Source organism: Lutra lutra, chromosome 1, assembly GCF_902655055.1.
Source record: "Lutra lutra chromosome 1, mLutLut1.2, whole genome shotgun sequence".
NCBI classification, from domain to species: Eukaryota; Metazoa; Chordata; class Mammalia; order Carnivora; family Mustelidae; genus Lutra; species Lutra lutra.
Genome location: NC_062278.1, coordinates 66,473,229 through 66,495,780, shown reverse-complemented (window position 1 = coordinate 66,495,780; position 22,552 = coordinate 66,473,229). Strand labels below are relative to the sequence as shown.

Below are 22,552 nucleotides of genomic sequence, written 5' to 3'. Positions count from 1 at the left end.
CTGGATTCAGCTCTGGATTCTGAATCTGGCTCTAAAACCACCATCAGGGCTCAGCCCCTTCCTCCTTGCCTTTCACTCATTCCCACTCCTTCATGGTTAGAAAGTTCAACAGTGAAAAAGAGCCACATTGTTTAGATTTAAGGAAAATAGTAAGAATTCCAGGTCTTTGTCTTCTTACAAGTATAAGTGTGTTTCTCTGCTTTTCTCCTGGAAACTTCTTTTTCTTTCCTTAGCCCCCAGCTCTTGAAGAGCAGTGAATTAGGTTGTGGCTCTCTTAATTTGATTTAGTAAGTATATATACTTCTGATTTTGTAAAGTTTTTGTTTATTTTATTAGATATCAGGGGCAGAAAATTCTGTGATGCAGTGTAAAGCTATACTTTTAATCAGAAGTGTCCTGAGGACGTTTAAGAACGTAAATCAGCCTTTGTGATTCCCTCCTGAAAACCATTCAGTGGCTTCCTTTTGTGCTCAAGAGTAGGATCAAAGCCCCTCACTGTGGCTTATTAGTTGCTCATGTATTCACCAACTTCACTGAACACGACTCTCATCCTGTGTGTGCTCCAAACACATGGCTTGCACACTTGCCATTCCGGTGAGTGGAAATCCGTTTCCTGCGGTGGTGCTGGGCTGCCTCCTTGTCCTTCCTAAAGGCCTTTCTGAGAGTGGCCTGCCCTCTCCACTCGTTACTCTTGCTCATGTAAACATGGTTTATTTCTTTCATAAAAAGAATCAGGCTGGAAGTACCTTGTTTATTTACTTGTTGCTTTTCTTCCTCTGCCTTCACTGCCTCACTGAAACTAGAAGAGTTTAAAATGAATGAATGAGTTTCTGATTTGGAAGGTTTAGGGTGAATTAGATTTATTTGTCCTGGTGGAAAACCCCCCCAAAACCAAAAACAAAACAAAACAACCCCCCCCAAACCCCCACAACCATTGCATTAAATAATGCTTGAGAAGAGCCAAAAGTGTGTGACCAAAGGGCCAGTTTTATGAAGGGATCTGTATTTCTTTATGTATTGCTCTAAATTATTCTCGACCTTTAAAATATTCATTATTCTACTCTGATAACAAAATGAATGTATGTGCATTGCAGAAAATAAAAATCACTATACTCCCTTATCCAGCAATAAACACAATATACATTTTGGTGTAGAATCATTCATTCAGGAACTATTTGAGGTACTATTATGTGTCAGGTACTGTTCCAGCAGGCATTAAACAGATGGAATCCCTGCTCTTATGGCCCTTCTGATCTTTCTTCTTTGAATTCCCCCCACATAATTGGGATCATAACTTATTTAAAGTCATCTAAACCAGTTATTTTCACTTATAATATGATACAGACATTTCCCTCTGGGATTATTCTACAACATAATCTTTTTTTTTTTTTTTAAGATTTTATTTATTATTTATTTGACAGAGAGAGATCACAAGTAGACAGAGAGGCAGGCAGGCAGAGAGAGAGAGAGAGAGAGAGAGAGGGAAGCAGGCTCCCTGTCGAGCAGAGAGCCCGATGCGGGACTCGATCCCAGGACCCTGAGATCACGACCGGAGCCGAAGGCAGCAGCTTAACCCACTGAGCCACCCAGGCGCGCCGTCTACAACATAATCTTAATGGATATATTATATCCTGCCATATGAATATGTTATTATGTATTTAACTGAATCCCAAAGGTTGAAAATTCAGATTATTAATTTTTCAATATTATAAAATAATGTTGTGAATTTTCTTATACATAAATTTTTAAACACATTTCATTATTTTCCTTGGTGTAAATTCCTAGAATTAGAGCTTCTGACTAAAAAGCATGTTTGTTTTAAAGTGCTTAGAATCATGTGATCCAACTGAATTCCAGAAAGTTTGTAAAATATACATACATTCCACAACAGTGTGAGAAAGGGCCCATTTACCTCCACTTTAAGCCAGGTTAGTTGCCATCTTTAAAAAGTTTTTTGTCTAAAATAATATTTAATTGGTATCTAATTTTTTAAAATTTATATTTCTTTGGCTATTTACATGTTTTCATCCATAAATGTCCCTTCATTCTTGGCCTTCTTTTTTGATTGGGAGTATTTATGGTTTTCAAAGTTGATTTGTGGGAACTTGTCATATAGTTAGGATATTGACCTGCCATGTTCACCACAATTATTATTCTTGATTAGTCATTTACATTTTTGGTAACTTTCTTTCATACTTCTAGAATATTTCATGTCACTTACATAAATATTTTCCTTAACGATTTTCACCTTTGGCATTATGCCTAAAAAGGGCTTTCCAACTCAAGATTTTGTATTTCTCGATTCTTTTTTTTTTTTTTAAAGATTTTATTTATTTACTTGACAGAGAGAAATCACAAGCAGGCAGAGAGGCAGGCAGAGAGAGAGGAGGAAGCAGGCTCCCTGCTGAGCAGAAAGCCCAACGCGGGGCTCGAACCCAGGACCTGGGATCATGACCTGAGCCGAAGGCAGCAACTTAACCCACTGAGCCACCCAGGCGCCCCATGTATTTCCCGATTCTTTAATTTCTTTCAGTCTGTCTTTTCCTACTTATCTCTTTAGAATATATGTACAGTTGTGTACATGTATGGATGCTATGTGGTATGGAGTAGATCCAACTATACCATCCAAATAATTAAACAGTAAGTCCAGCAACATTTATCAGGTGCATAGAATCTCATTGCATAGATGTGTCATAATTTATTTGATCCATCTGGGGTTGGACATTTTTGAAGTTGGAAAATTATGCCCACTTTTTTTCTCAATATAAAAATTAGGCACAGATCCTCCTTATAAATTCTCCAGATTCAGTATCATATCTGGATGTGTCATTTGACTCTATGAGTGATTTCATTTTGGAGCAGTTTTGGTGATGACACGATGTGGCTCTGGGGGTAGGTGACAAAAACGGAGTGTAAAGGTCACGAGAAAGGAGGAGTCCTTTGTTACTCACAGCTCATTCCTTTCTCCCATGTCTGCCCATACTGCGTTTGGCTCTGAGGCTCTGCCTGGAAAAACGTCTCCCTCCTCTGAGGGCTGTGAGGAACTTCGGCCCTGCTCTGTTCCATCTGCTTTCTGTTTTCAGAAATCACAAAAATCTCTGGTTTCTGTCTCTCCTGCTTTGAGTATCAAGATGGACTTACTTCTTTTTGTAAATCTTTACTGTAATTTTAATGGAGTTTGAAAATAACTGCTCCTTCTTTTTTAAGCAAAACTACAACGCAGAATTAGACAACTTAATTCTGTCTACAGACTCCTCTCTGTTGATAACAACAGGCCACCCTACCACTCTCTCTGATGTTAGGGTATTGCAAATTCTGCCAATGCTACAAGAAAAAAATGGCCCTTTGAGAGCCTAATAAGGCACTGGAACACTAGTATTGTTTGCCACACATGAAAAAAAAAAAAAAAAAACCCAACCCCACAATTCTGAGTTTTAGCCTTACATTATTCCCAAACAACTGACATGAAGATTCAAGCATAGATACACAGATCCCTGGAACCACACTTGGCCACATCTCTCTCAACAAATATATATCCAGATACATGAGCACAAAAACATAATAGACATAATTGCACTTACATACTTACTTATATATATTTCACACTGATTAAATAAGGAAAAAAGAAGGTAAGTGGAGAAGATTGGCTAAGTAAAACTGTAAGTCAAGAAATAATAGGATTTATTTTGGAAATCATTTCATAGTATACACATATATCTGTAATAATTACCTTGTGCACCTTACATAATGTTGTATGTTAATTATAGCTCAATAAAGCTAGACACACACATGTACACATACATATACATGTAAATAACAGGAGGCTAATTAAAAAAAAATAAAGCATATGCAAGAGACTGAAGAGTAAAACAAGGGAATTTGTAAAGAATGGAGGAGATAGGTAATTCTCCTGGAGGGCTCAGATATTCCTGTTCCTAATGATTCTGAGTTTCTCCTTCACTCTCCTCTGTCATAAACTAGACTTAAAAATATTAACATCCACATTTATTCTTTTTTAAATAACAGCTTTACTGATATGTAATTCAAATACCATAAAACCCACCCTTTTGACAGGTAGAATCCAGTGGTTTTTAGAACAGAGTTGTGCACCATCACCACTATCTAATTCCAGCACATCATCATCACCGCCATAAGAAACCTCATCCTTGTTGCATTCACTCCCCATTACCCTTCCTCCTTTGCCTCTGACATCCACAAGTCTATTTTCTATCTCTATGGATTTGTCTATGCTTGACATTTCACATACATGGGATCATATAACGTGTGGCCTTTGTGTCTGACTTCTTTCACTTAGCAGAATGTTTTCAAGGTTCATCCAAGTCATAGATGTGTATCAGGACTTCATTCCTTTTTATAACAAATATTCCACTGTATATATATCTGTATATATATCACATTTTTTTCATTTTTCATTTTTAAAAATTGCGATAAAAAACACCACATGATATTGACTATCATAACCATTTTTAAATTTATAGCTCAGTGATACTAAGTACATACATACTGTCGTGTACCAGACCTCCAGAACTTTCCATCTTGCAAAACTGAAACTCTGTGCTTGCTAGACAACTCCCTATTTTCCCTCCCCCAGTCCCTGGTAACCATCATTTTACTTTGTTTCTACAAATCTGACCCACTTTAGATACATTATATAAGTGGAATTATACACTACTTGTCATTTTGTGGCTGGTTTATTTCATTTAGCATAATGCCCTCAAGGTTCACCCAGACTGTAGCATGTGACAGAATTTCTTTCCTTTATAAGGCTGAATACTATTCCTTCCTATGTATTTATGATATTTTGTTTCTCCATTCATCTGTCAATTATCACATTTTTAAAATCCATTCATCACTTGCTGGACATTTGCATTGTTTCCACTTTATGGTTCTTATGCATGCTGTTGGGAACATGCGTGTACAAGGGTTTGTAGGGCCATAGATTTTCAGTTGTCTTGGGTATATACCCGGGTGAGAAATTGCGGAGTCATATGATAATAAGACATTGAACTTTTTGAAGAATTGCCAGACTGTTTCCCAAAGTGGTTGTCTCATTTTACATTCCCACCAACAGTGTATAGTGTTCTAATTTTTCCATATCCCTGTCAACACTTGTTTTGGTTAGTCTTTTTGATTATAGCCATCCTACTGGGTGTGAAGTGGTATCTCATCTTGGTTTTGATTTCCATTTCCCTAATGGTAAATGATGTCTCACATTTATTCCTTAAATGGAAGAGGGGAGGGAACAGGCCCAAGAAAACTGGTCTAGTAGCTTTCCTTTCTGTTACAGTGAGATCAGGCTGGCAGGGAATGCAGCGAGGGAGGGTCATTAGGATTACTCAGGTAAAATGGAATATTAATATAGTGGATAATAAGAGCACTAAAATAATAACAGCTAACAGTGCCAGGCACTGTTCTAAGTGCTTTTACGCGTTATCTCATTTAACACTTGGAACACTCACACCTCATAGCTATTGGAACAACTCCTTCAGAAGAATCCTGGGAGGATTCCTTCAAGGGAGATCCTATCTTTTGATCTCTGGTTGTTCTGACATTGAAACTTTTACTCCCCATGACATTTTTCTTCCACGTGGCCATCCGTGTCCTCTGTTAGCTACTCAGAAAAGGCCTTCTCTGAGACTCCACCTCCCCTTTTAACCGACTGCTTGTTTCACCTAGATTCTCACCTTTACTGTTCACCCCGGGGCCTGAGATTACTTCTTACCACTTGGGGATAAGAACAGAATATACTTTTGGCTGACTGATCTACACTACATAGTTCTTTTAGTAGAGAGCCTGAGTCACTGAAAGTAAACCTGATCTCCCATCTTCCTTCTCCTTTCAGTTATATGTGCCCACACAGGATTATGGGGCCGTACCAATCTCATCCCCTCTGGTTCACTGCCTTGTTGGCAAAAGGTCAAAATGATAGTTGTGCAATGAAGCCAATGAGAAGGGCTGAAATGACTGGGGTGGTCTGGTAGGAAGTGTTCTGCTTTGAGAAGTACAGTCAATCTGTCTGGTGGTAAGGCTGAAAACCAGTGAACTAAATTTAATACTTAGTTTCAGATGTTACTGATAACATCCAAGTTTTCAAACACTAATCATCTTTGGGTTATTTTGTTCACCCAACTGACTATAACCTTAGTCATGTCACTCAAATTTTTCCCTTAAGTTATCCAGCTTTCATTTGGTTTTGCTGGCCCATAATCAACAGACAAGTTGCCTCTCTTGAGTGAACATTTATTGAGACTGAGCACATGCACAATTTGTGGGCAACTGAAGGAACTAATTAAACTCTGAAGTTATCAGCAGAAGTTATCTAATAATTGTATAATTATTAGAAATGAAATTTAGGCATAAAAGAAGTAGGATTGTGCTTGACCATTTAAACAGAAACTTAATTCATTGTGATGCAACCACATAATCACACCAAGTCACCAGTGTAAAGAATCAAATCTGGTTTAATATTCCAACAGAAATTAAACAAAAGGTTCAGCTTACAAAAATAGTATTAGATGACCATGTCAGTTATGATTGCTGGGCAGATACTCTCATCCAGACAGACCATGTTAAGGCTTTTGCTTTTAAATACCAGTTCCACTGGTTACACAGTCCATATAATGTCGATACTCTTTAGGGGATAAAGGTAAGGAGGAAGCGTGATTCTGCCTTTCCCACAGATACTATGCACACAGGTGTGTACATAGTAGCATAATATGTTTGAATTTTGCTCTAGGTTAAAAATCAGAGGAGAGCTATCCCTAGGATTAGATTAAATCCCATCTATTAATGACAGAATATAACAGGCAGGGTTAAAGAGGAAAACAGTAAAAATATGTTGGGGATATTAAAAGACAAGAAAAAAGAGATTACAACAATCACTTTACATTAAGAGAGGGGAAAAAAGGGCTATTAAAAATTATTTTCCACATATTTTCTGATTGAAAATTTTATAAACAGCTTGGAGATATGATAGATTTGTATGCTTTATGAGAACTATGTATAAATTGGTCATATTATTTTCTTGATCCTCCTTGAGATTTGTAAACTGACTATTGTGCAGTGCTTTGGAGGAATGAGTCTGAAATATCAATGCATGGATAAGATTAACATGTATATATTTTGTATGATTAGCCAGAGGTATCTGTAACTATCATGTGAATTTCTGAAGTAGATACTCTATAGATCTTTACTTAAAAATTAAGAACATATCTAGGCAGAGTCACTACCAATGACCATTCAAAAATCATTTTTCAGAGTGAGAGACAGAACATAGTGTTGATACTGAGGGTTGTAAACAATGCTGAGGAGAAATTCATTCTTTGCAGTTTTCACTTTTGTCTCTGTTTTCTATCATTTCCTGTACCTGAAGAGAATGAAAAAGAATTTTTTTCCACTTGCAATTTTGGTCAACTTGGAATTACCATATCTTGTGGGGTTAAAATATATAGACATTTAAAATACAAAAGTCCTTGTAGTGACCTAGTACAAATAATTCAGACTGGTAAGTCCAGTATACCTGTTGTAATTTCAGAGGAACCATTAAAATATATATATTTTTAAAGATTTGTTTATTTATTTGAGAGACAGAGCAGAGTTGGGGAGAGGTAGAAGGAGAGAGAGTGTCAAGCAGACTGCACTGAGTGCAGAGTCCCACACAGGGCTCCATCTCGCAACCCTGAGGTCACGACCTGAGCCAAAACCAAGAGTCAGATGTTTAACTGACTATGCCACCCAGGTGCCCCCATTAAAAAATACTAAAAGTAATTATTAGAGCAGTGACTCTATTCTGTGTGATACTGTAATTACACATACATATCATATACATTTTTCAAAAGCTATAGAATTCACAACACAGAATTCTAACATAAACCATGGACTTTAGTTAATGATAATATATCAATATTGGCTCATCACTGTTAAGATATGTACCACACCAATTCAAGGTGTCAATAACAGGGGAAACTAGGGGTGGGAAACGGGGAAAGGAGAAGGAAGTAAATGAGAACTCACTTACTTTCTGCTTAGTTGTTTTGTAAACCTAAAAACTACTCTAAAAATATAAGGTCTATCAATTTTTTGAAATCACCCTAATGGGAAACCAACAAAAAAAATTCAGAGCATATAACTTCTGAACTAATAGAAAACAGAGTGATAAAGGAAGAAAAAAGTAGAGGAAAATAAACAGAACAGGTAGAACAAATAGCATATAGTTGGACAATAGATGGAAACCCAAATATATCTTTAATAACGTCAAGTATAAATGGGTTAAAATTAAAAGCATGTCAGATTTGAATAATATAAAAAATTCCATGCTATTTATAAGAAAGCCATCTAAAACTTAATGACAGAGTAAAGTTAAAAGTAATAAGCATATTATATCATTTAAAATTGACTAAAATAAATCTGATATAGCTATTACAATACTGAAGAGTCATTAGAGGGGCGCCTGGGTGGCTCAGTGGGTTAAAGCCGCTGCCTTCGGCTCAGGTCATGATCCCAGGGTCCTGGGATGGAGCCCCACATCAGGTTCCCTGCTCAGCGGGGAGCCTGCTTCCCACTCTCTCTCTCTCTCTTTGCCTGTCTCTCTGCCTACTTGTGATCTCTGTCAAATAAATAAATAAAATCTTTAAAAAAAAAAAGAGTCATTAGAGTTCATGATGTGCCTCTTAATGATAAAAAGTTCAAGTTACCAGAAAAATATAAGAATCCTAATTCATACATGCCTAATAACATAACTGTAACTACACACACACAGCATAAATAACAGATCTAAAGTAGACAAGCAAATTCACAATCATACTATAAGACTTGAACAACATATTTTGCAAACTTGATCTAATGAATATACTTAGAACACTTGATCTAATGAATGTATTTAGAACACTTGATCTAATGGGTGTATTCTAATAATTGCAGAATAAATTTTTTCAACCCCAATTAATTCACTCACAGTAAATCATATGTTGCATCATAAAGCAAGTCAACACATCTCAAATATTTGAAATCTCGTTTTATGAGTGAAGTGCAATTGACTCAGAAATCATTAACCAAAGGGCAGTTATAAAATCCAGTATTTGGTAATTTATATAAATAATGTCCCCAAACCCATGAATTGAAGAAACATAATGAAAATTAGAAACTATTTTGAACTAAATAAGTGAAAATACCACATAGTTAGATTTATGTGATAAAACCTTAAATGTGTGTGTTTTATACAAAAGTAAGAACTGCTTCTATATGCAAGAATAAGCACTTACAAAATGAATACTGCAAATAACACCTGTATACTATGAAAAAGAATCAACTGTTGTGATATATCACATTCATAAAATGAATAAAAATCACATGATTGTCTTAAAAGACCAAAAAAATTGATGAAATTTAGCACCTTCTCATGATAAAAACTCTCGAAAAAGAAAGAATAGAAGGAAGTTACCTCAACATAAGAAAGGGCATTTATGAAAAGCCTGCAGCTAACATCATACTCAGTGGTGAAAACCTGAAAACTCTTCCTCTAAGTTCAGGAACAAGACAAAAATACCCACTCTTGCCACTTGAACATAGTACTAGAAGTTCTAGCCAGAGCAATTAGGCAAGGAAAAGAAATAAAAGATATCCAAACCAAGAAGGAAGAAGTAAATAATCTTTTGTATTTAAAAATGGATTGTATTTTCAGGTTTTTTGTAAGTACCATAATTTTAGATCATAGTCTGAATATTGTGAATAGTATGTGATGTAGACTGAATTCAGTCATATTCCTTTGGTGAATGTTGAAGTAGAAAAAAAAACTCTAAAATTCTTTTTTTTTTTTTAATTTTTTTTTTTTTAAGATTTTATTTAGTTATTTGACAGACAGAGATCACAAGTAGGCAGAGAGGCAGGCAGAGAGAGAGAGGAAGGGAAGCAGGCTCCCTGCTGAGCAGAGAGCCCGATGCGGGGCTCGATCCCAGGACCCTGAGACCATGACCTGAGCTGAAGGCAGAGGCTTAACCCACTGAGCCACCCAGGCGCCCCAAAACTCTAAAATTCTTATAGAACCTCAAAAGACCTTGAATAGCCAAATAAAGCTGGAGAAAGCAAAACAAAGAGGCATCACACTTCTTTATTCCATATATTATAAGGCTATAGTAATAAAAACAAGTAATAAAAACAACAATATGGTACCAATATAAAGACAGATATATAGACCAAAAGAACAGAATAGAGAGCCCAGAAATAAATCTATACATTCACAGTCAACTGATCTTCAATAGAGTGCCAAAGATACACAGAGGGAAAGGAAACTCTTTTCAACAAGTGGTACTGGGAAAACTGTTTACACACAAAAGAATGAAATTGGACCCTTAAAAAATAATCAGAATGGATTAAATGCTTAAATATAAGACCTGAAACTGTAAAATTCCTAGAAAATAATGTAGAGGGAAAGCTTCATAGCATTGGTCTTGGCAATTATTTCATGGATATGACACCCAAAATACATGCAACAAAACTAAATAAGTAGGACTCCACCAAACTAAAAATCTTCCATATAGCAACAGAAACAATCAAGAGAGTCAACAGGCCACCTACAGAATGGGAGAAAATATTTGCAAACCACATATTTGATAAGGGGCTAATCTCCAAAATACATATTGTAACACATACAACTCAATAATAAACAAACAAACAAACTAATAACCTAATTTAGAAATGGACTAAGGACTTGAATAGACATTTCCTCAAAGAAGACATACAAGTGACCAACGGGTATATGAAAAAATGTTCAATGTCACTAATCATGAGGGAAATGCAAATCAAAACCACCAAAAGACATCATCTCACACCAGTTAGGGTAACTATTACCAAAACAAAAAGACATTAATTTGTAGGCAAGGAAGTGGAGAAATTGGAACCTTTGCCCACTATTGGTGGGAATGCAAACATAGTGTAGCCACTATGGAAAACAGTATGGAGAATCCTCAAAAAAAAAAAAAAAAAAATAGAACTTCATATGATCCAGCAATCCAACTTCTGGGATTGCTTTATTTATCCAAAAGAATTGAAATCAGGATCTTGAAGAGATATGTTCATTGCAGCACTATTCATAGTAGCCATGATGTGGAAACAATCTAAATGTCAATCAACAGATAAATGGATAAAGATCATGTGGTATATACACATAATGAAATACTATTCAGTCTCAAAAAGAACAAAGTTTTGCAATATGTGACAATATGGATGAATAAAGACATTATGCGAAGTAAAACAAACCAGTCACAGAAAGACAAATACTGTATCCCCTTACATGAGGTATAAAGTGCAAATTCATAGAATCAAGGAATGGAATGATGGTTGCCAATGGTTAGGGAGAGGGGGAAGTGGAGAGATACTAATTCATGGGCAGAAAGTCTCAGTTAAGCAAGATGAATAAGTTATAGAGATCTACTATACAACATTGTACCTACAGTCAATAATAATGTAAGGTACACTTAATAATTTGTTAAAAAGGTAGATCTCATGTTAAACGTTCTTACCACAATAAAATGTTAAAAACAAATGGAAAAGACAATCAACAGATAACAACTGCAAGATGATCCAATTTGAGATTATCAGATAGGCATTTTAAAGCAGTTATTATAACTATGTCAAGGAAAGTGAAAGTCAAGAAAAATATCCTGGAAATCAAAGAAAATATAAACTATCCCAGAAGATAAGTAGAAAATAAAGAAAAGGACCAAACAGAAATTTTAGAACTGAAAATTAAAAAAAAAAAAAATCACTGGATGGGCTTAATAGAGAATAAAGATGACAGAAGAAAGAGTCAGTGAGCTTGAAAATAGAGCCAAGGAGTTATTTGACCTGGAGAGCAAGAAAATTTGAAAGAAATGAAGAGAACTTTAGGGCATCTGTGGGATAATATCAATATCAAGGTCTAATATAAGGTTAATTTGAGTATCAAAAAGAAAAGAGGGAGAGAGAAAGAATGGGGCAGAAAAATATCTGAAGAAACTGGCAGACAACCTCCAAAATTTGATGAAAGACATAAATTTATAAGATCTAAGTGGCTCGGCTAACTCCCCAAATCATAAATTCCAACAAACACCATGGTAAAACCTCTGGAAACTAAAGAAAATGAGAACATTATGAAGGCAGTCAGAAAAAAATGGCCCATTATGTAGAAGGGAACAACAATTTGGATGACTGTGGATTTCTCATCCAAAATTATGAAGGCCAGGAATGAGTAAAATCACTTTTTTAAGAGCTGGAGAAGTCAATTCAGAATTCTATAGCCAGCAAAAATGTTCTACAAGAAGGAATGTGTCAGAGATGATCAGGTGAAAGAAAACTAAGTCTTCTTTGCCATCAGTGCTGCAGTACAAAAAATGCTGGAAGGGGGCGCCTGGGTGACTCAGTGGGTTAAAGCCTCTGCCTTCAGCTCAGGTCATGATCCCAGGGTCCTGGAATCGAGTGCTGCATCAGGCTGTCTGCTCAGCAGGGAGCCTGCTTCCCTTCCTCTCTCTCTGCCTGCCTCTCTGCCTACTTGCAATCTCTGTCTGCAAATAAATAAATAAAATCTTTTTTAAAAATGCTGGAAGAAGTTTTTCATGTTGAAAGGAAATAACTTCAGAGAGAAATACAAAAATTCACAAAGGAAGTAAGAACATTAGAAACAGAAACTATTGTAGATAAATGTAAAAGATGACTTTTGTTTTCTCTTAAGTTCCTTAAAATACATATGATCATTTAAAGCCAAAATTATTGTCTTGTGGGAGTTTTCACTTATGTGGAAAGTGATGGATATGACAAGTTTAACATAAAAGAATAGATGGGACTAAAGGACTCTGTATGATAATAAAGTTTCCTTTTCATGTGCAGCAATACAAGTATTAATTGTATACTGTGGAAGGTTAGCAATACATATTGCAATCCCTAGAGCAATCACTAAAAAATAATAAGAGGTATAGCTAAAAACTAATATACAAATTAAAGTAGAATACTGAAATTACTCAAATAATCTAAGAGAAAGTGATGACAGAGGAAGAGAAGAATGAAAAAGACAAAAAGAAAATAATAAAATGAGAGCTCTAAATTCAACCATATTGATAATTAGGTTAAATGCTAATGGTCTAAACCAGGGATTAGCAAACTTCTTCTGAAAAGAGCTGGATACTACATATTTTAGGCATTGCAGAACACAAACTATTTGTTGATGCTATGGAATCTCCCTCTCCCTTTCCTTTCTTGAACTTATTTCTCTTCTTCTTCCTCTCTTCTTCCTTCTTCTCCTTCTTCCTCTCTCTCCTCTTCCTTCTTCTCCTCCTCCTCCTTCCTCTTCAACCACTTTAAAATGACAAATTCTTTCTAACCTTGTGGGCCATTTAAAACTAGGTGGTCCATAGTTTGCTTACCCTTGTTCTAAATGGCTCAATTAAAAAGCAGAGAATATCAGAAAGGACAATAAAGACCCAACTATGTAGTATCTACAAGAGACACAATTCAAATATAAAGCATAGATAGGTTGAAAATAAATGGATGAAAAAAAAATACCAAGTGAACTATAAGATATGAAGGCTGGACTGGCTATATTAATATCAGAGAAAACAGACTTCAAGGCAAAGAATGTTACCAAGGAGAAAGCTAGACATTTCATAATGATAAAAGAGTCAATTAATCAGAAAGACATAATAATCACAAATGTGCATGTACCTTGCTGTTTTCAGAAGATGTCCTGGCATGAGTGTAGGGAAAAAGAACTCAAGAGGAACTCAGTAGATCCTTGAGTTGAGAAGACAAAGCTGAGATCCTGGGGAAACCAAGACAGTTATAGTACATAGGGCAGAGTGCCAGAGATGAGAGAATGGCACAGAAAGCACTCTGGAAAGCTGCAGAAAGTCCCCTTCAAGTTATCCTCTGAATATCGATCAGTGTATGTGTGTGAGAAAACTAGCAGAGGCCTCGGCAAATTGATCTACAGGAATAATGCCTATTACCACCAGTCAAACTGGAAAACCTCATGATTCATGGGGCATTGGGTAGAATACTCAAAAGGGTCTTGCCTTAGTAGTGGGAAATAATTAGCCCTAGACTGAAAACTCTTCTGCTCCTCTAAAAAATCTTAAAAGCAAAATCTGAAAAGATCAAGCTGTTTTCAAGTAAATTAGCAGGGCCCCAAAATAAAGTCTAAGAATATTTACAAGAATACAAAAAATTCTACCACCCATCCAAGGCAAAATTCATAATATCTTACACCAATCAAAAATTGCCAGGTATATACCTACAATGAATACAATGTTATGTGTCAAGTACAGCTCAATAAAAAAAATTACCAGGCATATAAAGAAGCAGGAAAATTAAAACTGTTATTATAACCGTATTCTCTATGTGCAAAAAGTGAAGTAGAGATATCATTACTCTAGAAAAGACACAAACTAAACTCCTAGGGATGAAACTACAGAATTATAATGTATGCAGTGAGAAACATACTTTATTATTAATGGGAATTTAGACACTGCAGAAAACAAGATTAGTAAACTTGAAGACATAGTGATAGAAAGTATCCAAAATGATATATAGAGAGGGAAGAAATTTAATAGAGAATCAAGTGAGCTGTGAGACAACTTCAAAGGGCCCATTATATGTGTAACTGAGTTCCAAGAGGAGGAAGCTGAGACAGAAAAATGTCTGAGGAAACATATGGCTGACAACTTTCCAAATATGATGAAGACCATGAGCCCACAGTTCCTAGAAGTTCAAAGCACCACATAAGAAACATGAAGAAAAGCAGAGCAATGCCACTTTATGCGAGAGTATAAACTGATCAAAGTATTTTGGAAAATTTTTGGGCAGCCATCTTTTAAAGCTGAACTTAGGGCAATACCCTACAACTTAGCAATTCTCTTTCTAGGTATGAACACGATAGAAATGCATGTACATATGCACCAAGAGGTAAGTACAAATGTTCACTGCTGCATTATTCAGAACAACCCAAAGTCTAACTCAGAATAGAGGATACAGAAATGAAAAGGAATGAGTATGCATAAGATGAATGAATCTCATAAACATACCGTTGCTCAAAAGAAGCCAGCCCTCAAATAGTACATAATATTTGATTTCATTTATATAAAAATCTAAAAAAAGCCAATCTAATCTAGAAGTCAGAATAGTGGTTATTTTGTGGAAGAGAAGGGGTAGTGATTGGAAACAGGCACCATATGGGATTTGAGGAACTGGTAACATTCTATCTCTTGACGTGGTCGGTAGTTTCATGCGTCTATTAAATTAGTGGTAATTTGTCAAGTTGTACAGTTTTGACTTGTGTAATTTCCTGTATGTATGCTTGAAAAGTTTTGAAAATGAAAATAGACATATTTTACTACATTACCAGAATAAAGGAGAAAAAATCATGCAATCATCTCAATAGATACAGAAAAATAATCTGATAAAGTTAATGATTCATGATGAACAACTCTCAGAAAACAGATTAAGACAACAACTTCCTTAATATGGTTAATAGTATCTATAGAACACACCAAACATCGTACTTAACGGTTAAGTAGGGAAAACTTTTTTTTTTTTTAAGATTAAGAGCAAGCAAAGTGAACCACTGTAGCTACTTCTATTCAATATTAATTCTACTGGAGATCCCTAACTAGTGTAGTGTATCAGTCAGTGTCCCAACAGAAAATAGATGGCACATTCAGAATAGAATTCAATAAAGGTTCATTCAGAAAGGGTTCATTCAAAAGAATTAGGCATAGGGGAGTCACAGAAGATAACACAATAATCCAAAGCCAGTAAAAGTGGAGATAACCTCTTAACCTTGAAGGTCAAGAGGAATTCAGAAGCAGAGAGTCATGTAAAAAGTTGTCTTGAGAGGAGCAGAGACCTCCAGACAACTCAAGATTGGTCATAAGGGAAAAGACCAGGGAAATAAACCTGATCTCACTCTCTTTCCTCCTCCCAATCATCCTCCAGAGTTTCCCATTGGTTTAACCCATCCGGAAGTCAGAAGGAATGAAAGCCTGTTGATCTAGTCTATATGGATTAGCTACTTTGTAGGATAGAAAAGAAAAAAAGGTGGATCTGAAGAGGCAAAGAGAAGATACATAATAAATGCAATAAGACAAGTGGGAAAAAAAAAGGATAAGGATCAGAAAAATCAAATAAAATTCACTATTTGCAAATGATATGATTATATATGTAGAAATACCCACACTATAAATACGTGTTTAGAATTAATAAGTTGAATTCAGTAAGGTTGCTGGATATAATATCAGCAAAAAAATTGCTGTATTTCTATATGCCAGCATATAGAACCTGAAATTTCAAAAATTTCTATTTACAAAGGCATCAAAATTGTAAAATACCTATGAATAAGTCTATCAAAAATATGTAAAATCTTTGTGCAACTAACTGTACTGAGAGAAATTAAAGACCTAAGTAAATGCAGAGGATAAAGGATTAGAAATACTCATTGTTTCAAGCCATCCCTTCTTCCCAAATTGATCTACAGATTCAGCACAGATGTGTGTGTATGTGTTTGTGACTTGATAAATAACTCCAAATATTGATATGGGAATGCACAGGCCTAAGAATAAACAAGATATTTTTAAAGAGAAGTAAGATATGATGACTTGCTCTGATTGATTTTAAGACTTAATTTTAAGGTACACTAATTAAGACGGTCTTGTATGGAGCAAGGATAAACAAATATACCATCAAAATTAACTAAAAAGCAGTATGGGAGGTACGGTCCTTTTACTAAAGGTGCTTGGATAATTGGATGTCTGCTTAGAAAAGAAAATGTAACTTGATCCCACCTCACACCCTACACAAAGTCAATTCTGAAGTGACTGGATACCAATGTCAAAGGCAAAATAAAGTAAATTTAACACCCTGCCCAAAAAAAAAAAAAAAAAAAAAAAATCTACAACTCTGTAATATAAGGGGCTATGTCAGGAGTTCGGACTAAGAAGATTTCCAAAAGAGGACACCAGAGGTACTAACCATGAATTAAAAAGGTTGTAAATGTAACCATACCAAAATTAAGAATTTCTTCACAGACCTGTACCCCTGGGGATAAAAATACATTATATGTTTATAAAAAAATTTAAAAATTAATAAAAAAATTAAGAATTTCTGTTCATCAAAAGATACCTTCAAGAGATAAAAAGGGAAGGCAGAGAGCAGAAAAAGAAACCTGTAAGAAACTCAACAAAGGGCTCATTCCCTTCTAGAAATTGTATAAAACTGTGACAAGTGCATAAGAAAAAGACAAACAATAGAAAAAGAAGTACTTCCAAATGGCCAATAAACAAGTTAAAAGGTATGCAGCTGCCTTAGTCATCAGGAAAAAGCAGATGGACGCTGCAGATATTACTATTTACCCATAAATATGGCTAATGCTAAAAAGACAATAGCGTTCAACATTTTATAAGTGCTCACTTCATGATAACCCATGGAGTTGGACATGTTTTATTTTGGATGCATGTATGTGTGCTGCATTTTACAACAAACAGAATTAAAAGCTTGTTCTCTTTCTCCTATTCCATACCTGGCACAGCATAAAACTGAGGGGGTCCTCTGGCTTTTCATAGACTAAGTTCTCAGTGATCTGCTGAGAGAGAGCATGAGGCATCACATTATGGTTCTGAGCTGAAGTTAAGTGGTCAGGTTCTAGCTGAAGCTACGTTTTGCACTAACCCAACACCATAGTCTTTTAAAGAAATTTATGTATCTCAAGGGGCGCCTGGGTGGCTCAGTGGTTTAAGACCTTTGCCTTTGGCTCAGGTCATGATCCCGGGGTCCTGGGATTGAGCCCCGCATCGGGCTCTCTGCTCAGTGGGGAGCCTGCTTCCTCCTCTCTCTCTGCCTGCCTCTCTGCCTACTTGTGATCTCTGTCTGTCAAATAAATAAATAAAATCTTTAAAAAAAAAGGAAATTTATGTATCTCTACAAAGTGACAAATTACTTTCTGACTAGTGATAAAACAAGGCAAATTAAAGTAAAATATAGAAGAATAAAAATTTCATAATAAATAGCAATGGATATTTTTCTAGCTTCCAAGATCAAACAAGTAGTGAGAAAGTTTTGGACAAAGTTTTTGTTTTGAGAATTGTGATTTGCTAGCCTGAGAAATAAATGAATTAATCACTTTATCTTTATTCAAAAGAAAAGTCTTTTGAGTAAATTAAAAACATGATATGTCTTTACATAGAAACTTCCTCGTGAGGTATTTGATTTTAAAAGGTGAAAAAGACGTTTAATGTTTATAATAATAAATGAGAAAGCATATACAAAACTTCAAAATTCACTTCCATACTTTGTTGTTGTTTAATAACTCAAAAAATTATAATAAAGCAAGCAGAAGTCTCATTTGCAGGGAATAACAGTTGGGCAAGTTTCAGGTATAAAATATTTAATATCCTCTTAATGCACCCATGCCAATTACATATTTCATATATGTTTCTATTGAGCACATACTTGGTAACTAATTTTTCATATAATAATGTTGTATTCTCAAGTATTGTTTTTCCTTGACAGATGAAGGAAATTATTTATAAAATGATTTGATTTCTACTTTCTTCAATTCATTAATAATTCGTAGTTCTCTCATTAAAGCTAGAAAACCCAGCCATTAGCACTCTCCCACAAAAGTATATTTTAAGAAAGAAAAGGCATAGAGCAGGGTTGATGGAGTAAAATCACTCTATTTTATATGAGGAAACTAAGATTCACTGAAGTTAATTAATTTTCTCCAAGTCACAAAGATGAGAATGGGCAAAGTTAGGATGGGGCTTTGGCTAACAGATTGCATAATTTGCGCTCTTGCCTCTCTACCCTACTTCCTGAAACTTAAACTTTCCCAGTTAAAACTTTTTTTTTTTCTCCCAGTTTGCACATTTTCATTTGAGGTAGGCCATTTTTATTTTACACCTTTCTAACCACAACGTTACTACATGTACACATTATGATATACATACTTGTGCCTTGGTGGGTAATAATATTAACATAAAAATAAATATTTGGAAAAACAAAAACAACCCACCAAATAACAAAAAATTATATAAATGTGATAATCTCTTCTAATTCTCTACTGACCAAGAAAATGTCATACTTTCAAGGAGGCTCCAGCCCCATATCCTGAGGTCAATGAAATTTGTAACTTCAAGAATTAAAAGCAACTTTCAACTATTTCTTTTTCTCCCTAAGGAATGCAGTTTTTAGGTGGTCCCAGATTGGTCATCTTGTGAAAGTATTATATTTGTGCCTGAAAAAGCTTTTCTCTTGCCTTTTCAATTGCCAATATTTTATCTTTCCTTCCCAGTCTGACGCAAGCTTTAAGCCTTGGCCAACTTTTTCCCTATCAACTAACCTGCCTTACTTCTCTAATCCCTCTGAAGGGCTTCATACTACAGTAAGTAGCATTCTTTGTTTTTTGTCTTTTTTTTTCCCCCAATTTTATTTATTTATTTATTTATCTATCTATCTGAAAGAGAGAGAGCATGAGGTGGGGGAGGAGCAGAGGGAGAGGGAGAAGCAGAGACTCCTAGCTGAGTAAGGAGCCTGATGTGGGGCTTGATCCCAGGACCCCGAGATCCTGACTTGAGCCTAAGGTACACTACCTCCACTGACTGAGCCCCCCAGGTACCCTCATTCTTTGATATTTCGCATTTACTACTTTTGGTTAACACATTTCAGTGCACTTACTGACTTCTCAATGAGTTTATATCCTTTTTATAACAAAGACCCATTCTTGTACCTCTATGAGCCAGGTCCAAATTTGTCTTTTACATTGTAATCACTGTAAAACTCACTCTTAAAGAACAGGGTTGAGAGGTTTACCTGGAATATTTGCAGAATGTGGTGCTTCTCCATGTATCGTAGTGAAACTTGATAAGGATCTTCATATACAATAGGAGGGAACTGCCTCTTATAAGTTTGATTGTATCCAAAAGATTTCCTTCCTTCTTGGTGTTCTGGAACATCATCCTGAAATAGAAATATCCCCCCACCAGAGAGTCTTTAATAAACTGAAAAGACCCAGGAAGTTCTGTTGTTACTGTTGTTATTATCAGTGGAATCTGGTGTTGGAGGGACCTGAACACCAGGAGCTGGAGAAAAGACACATTCTGATGACAAACCTGACTGGTCCCCCTGGCAACATAATGCACCTCAAGTCCCGGGACGTACCTTACACATCTCCAATCTACTTCAAATACTTTTCCCTTCATAGGGATCTCCAACTGATTCCAAAAGCATTTCCTTTGGAGGAATCCCAGAGAGGACTTAGTGCCCCAGAGCAGGCAGCAGAACGAGGTCTTGAAACCCAGGTCTCCTGAATCCTGGCTCATGATCCTTCCTGAATGCCCTTCCTGTAGCGGCAGAACAACAAATCTATTTCCCACCCTATTTCCTGCCTTTCTGGGATCTCCTGCCCTTCCTGAATCAACTGCAGGTTTATTCCTCATCTTTGATTCAACATGTACCCTCTCCCTGCCCCCATACCACCACAACAGGCCCTTGCCTTGGCCTCCAATCCCCCAGGTGGTTATCAAATGCCCCTTTAACCTACAGGCTTGGTTTCTACAGCTTCAGTTTTTTCTTGACTGATGATATAGTCCAACTTGGGTGAGATATAGGGGAATCTCTGGGAATAGACTTTTGCTTGCAAATCACTGGTGAATCTGGCACCAAACGAGCCAAAGGCTGGCAGATAGGTCTCACTTTCATTGTCAGTCTCAACTGAAACTGGGGAATTGTCACCGGTGGTTTCTTTGGTCTCAAAATCACAGGGTTCTATTCTGGGCTCAGCTTCTTTGTACCCCTTAATGTCACCAAATTGGGCAAATATTCTGTCGTCGTACTGGCCAGGTGCTCCATAGTTAGCTAGGTAGTCCTTGTAGTAATTCTCTTTAGCCATTAAGTGTTCCATCTCATCACTGTAGTCAGCATTGTCAACGGGAAGGTGATCGGTACTGCGGTCAGCTTGGTCAGCAGCTTCCTCATACACATCTTGGTGAGTTTTTAGAGATGGTACGAGGTCAGCTTGGTTAGATGGTCTATGACTAATCTTTTCAGAAGTTCTTCGTTCAGCCAGGCCAGACAACCTGCTGTCGATCTTTTCAGAAGTTCTTCGTTCGACCAGGCCGGACAACCTGCTGTCAATCTGTTCTAAAGTTCTGTTGTCAGACTGGCTGGGCATTCTGTGGCCAGTCTGTTCAGAGGCTCGTTGTTCTGATGAGACAGACAATCTATGGTGACTCTGCTCAGAAGCTCTTGGCTCAGTCTGGCTGGACATTCTGCGGTCAATCTGCCCGTAATCTCTGCTTTCAGCCTGGTGGGACCTCCTGCGTTCAGACTGCTCAGAAGTTCTTTGTTCACGTGGAAGAAACATCTGGCTGTCAGTTTCTTCCACCTGTACACGATTGGTTTGTCTAGATGTCCTCCTGTCTGTCTGTTCATACATTCTTTGGTCGTCCTGATCAGATGCACTACGCTGAGCAACATTAGCGTGGTCGGATGCCCTGAGATCCGCTTGATCGGATGCTTGGAGCCCGGTGGGTTCAGATCCTTTGTGGTCAGTCTGTCCCAACGTTCTTTGGGCAACCTGCTCAGCCGTTCTGGGATCAGTCTGGTCCTCTACGTTTTCTTCATCCTGGTTCTGCCAGTTGTCTTCCTGGCCATCTGTGTGGCTGTCATCTGGGGACTTGGCTGTGCTTTCAGGTGCCAAGGATTCTGCGGGAGCCTCTTCAGGAGGCTCTTCCATTTTCTGCCCTGGCTGGTCTAGGTTGCCGGACGCGGTGGGTGGGGCGGACCTGGTCTCCTAGGTGACTTTCACAGGGTGGGCGACGTTGCCGCCCACAGCTTTGTTCTGGCCTCTGTGCGCCAGCTCTTCTGGGTGCTCGGGCGCCACCTTACGGGAGTTAGAACTGCCTCGGGCTCTGTGTGCCGCACGGAGTGCCCAGTCCACGGACGCTCAGTGTGGACGCGAGAGCAGGGCGGGTGCTCTTGTCGTGAGAAGAGGTGATGACCTCACGCGGCGGTCGCCGCTGCCCAGCCACTAGGCTCCAGCCTCTGTGAATCGACGCCCCAGAACTGTACCCACCGCCTTTTCTCGTGGAAGCTCCCAGCGGGCGTGTAAACCGAAAACATTCAGGTACCTCAACTCGAATCCCCACAGCAGTGATAGCCGAGGAGGCTGCGGCCGGCCACCGGGGGGCAGCACACACGCTCGGCGCTCGGTGCTGCCATCCAATCAGATCCACGCTCCGAGCCGCCGACTCCCGCCGCCTCACAGTGGTGCGGGAGTGCGGGGTTGATGCCGGGCGCCGCGCCTGGGAATGCCTCTGCGAACTGCGCCGTCTGCTTTAGACTCTAACCGGTATTGTAGTGATGTGGCCAAATCCTTGGTTTTTTTCTTTTATTTTTAAGAAACCATTTGAAAAATCCTGCGTGAACAAACAGTGCCCGTGCTGTTTTCAGTGGTAACAGGAAGAGTTTAGTCCCCCTAACACTCACGTTAGCAAAGCCGGATGGATCCTTCCTC

The 22,552-nt window shown here is 37.4% G+C and overlaps 1 protein-coding gene across 7 annotated transcripts; it reads right to left on the bottom strand.

The window, feature by feature from the left end:
* Positions 1 to 313: 313 nt before the first annotated feature.
* TEX55 (testis expressed 55) lies at positions 314 to 21,865 on the bottom strand. 7 transcript variants are annotated; one of them, XM_047725567.1, is made up of 4 exons: positions 20,579 to 21,865; positions 19,849 to 19,995; positions 17,558 to 17,620; positions 314 to 799 (listed from the first exon to the last, which is right to left on the bottom strand). In XM_047725567.1, exons 1-4 carry the CDS (start codon positions 21,770 to 21,772, stop codon positions 791 to 793), a joined length of 1,413 nt encoding a protein of 470 aa, XP_047581523.1. In that variant the 5' UTR covers positions 21,773 to 21,865; the 3' UTR covers positions 314 to 790. The 7 variants fall into 7 exon arrangements, with proteins under 7 accessions (XP_047581523.1, XP_047581531.1, XP_047581541.1 ...); XM_047725575.1 differs by having other exon boundaries at positions 17,558 to 17,617; XM_047725530.1 differs by lacking the exon at positions 314 to 799 and adding an exon at positions 3,425 to 3,518.
* Between the last annotated feature and the right edge of the window lie 687 nt (positions 21,866 to 22,552).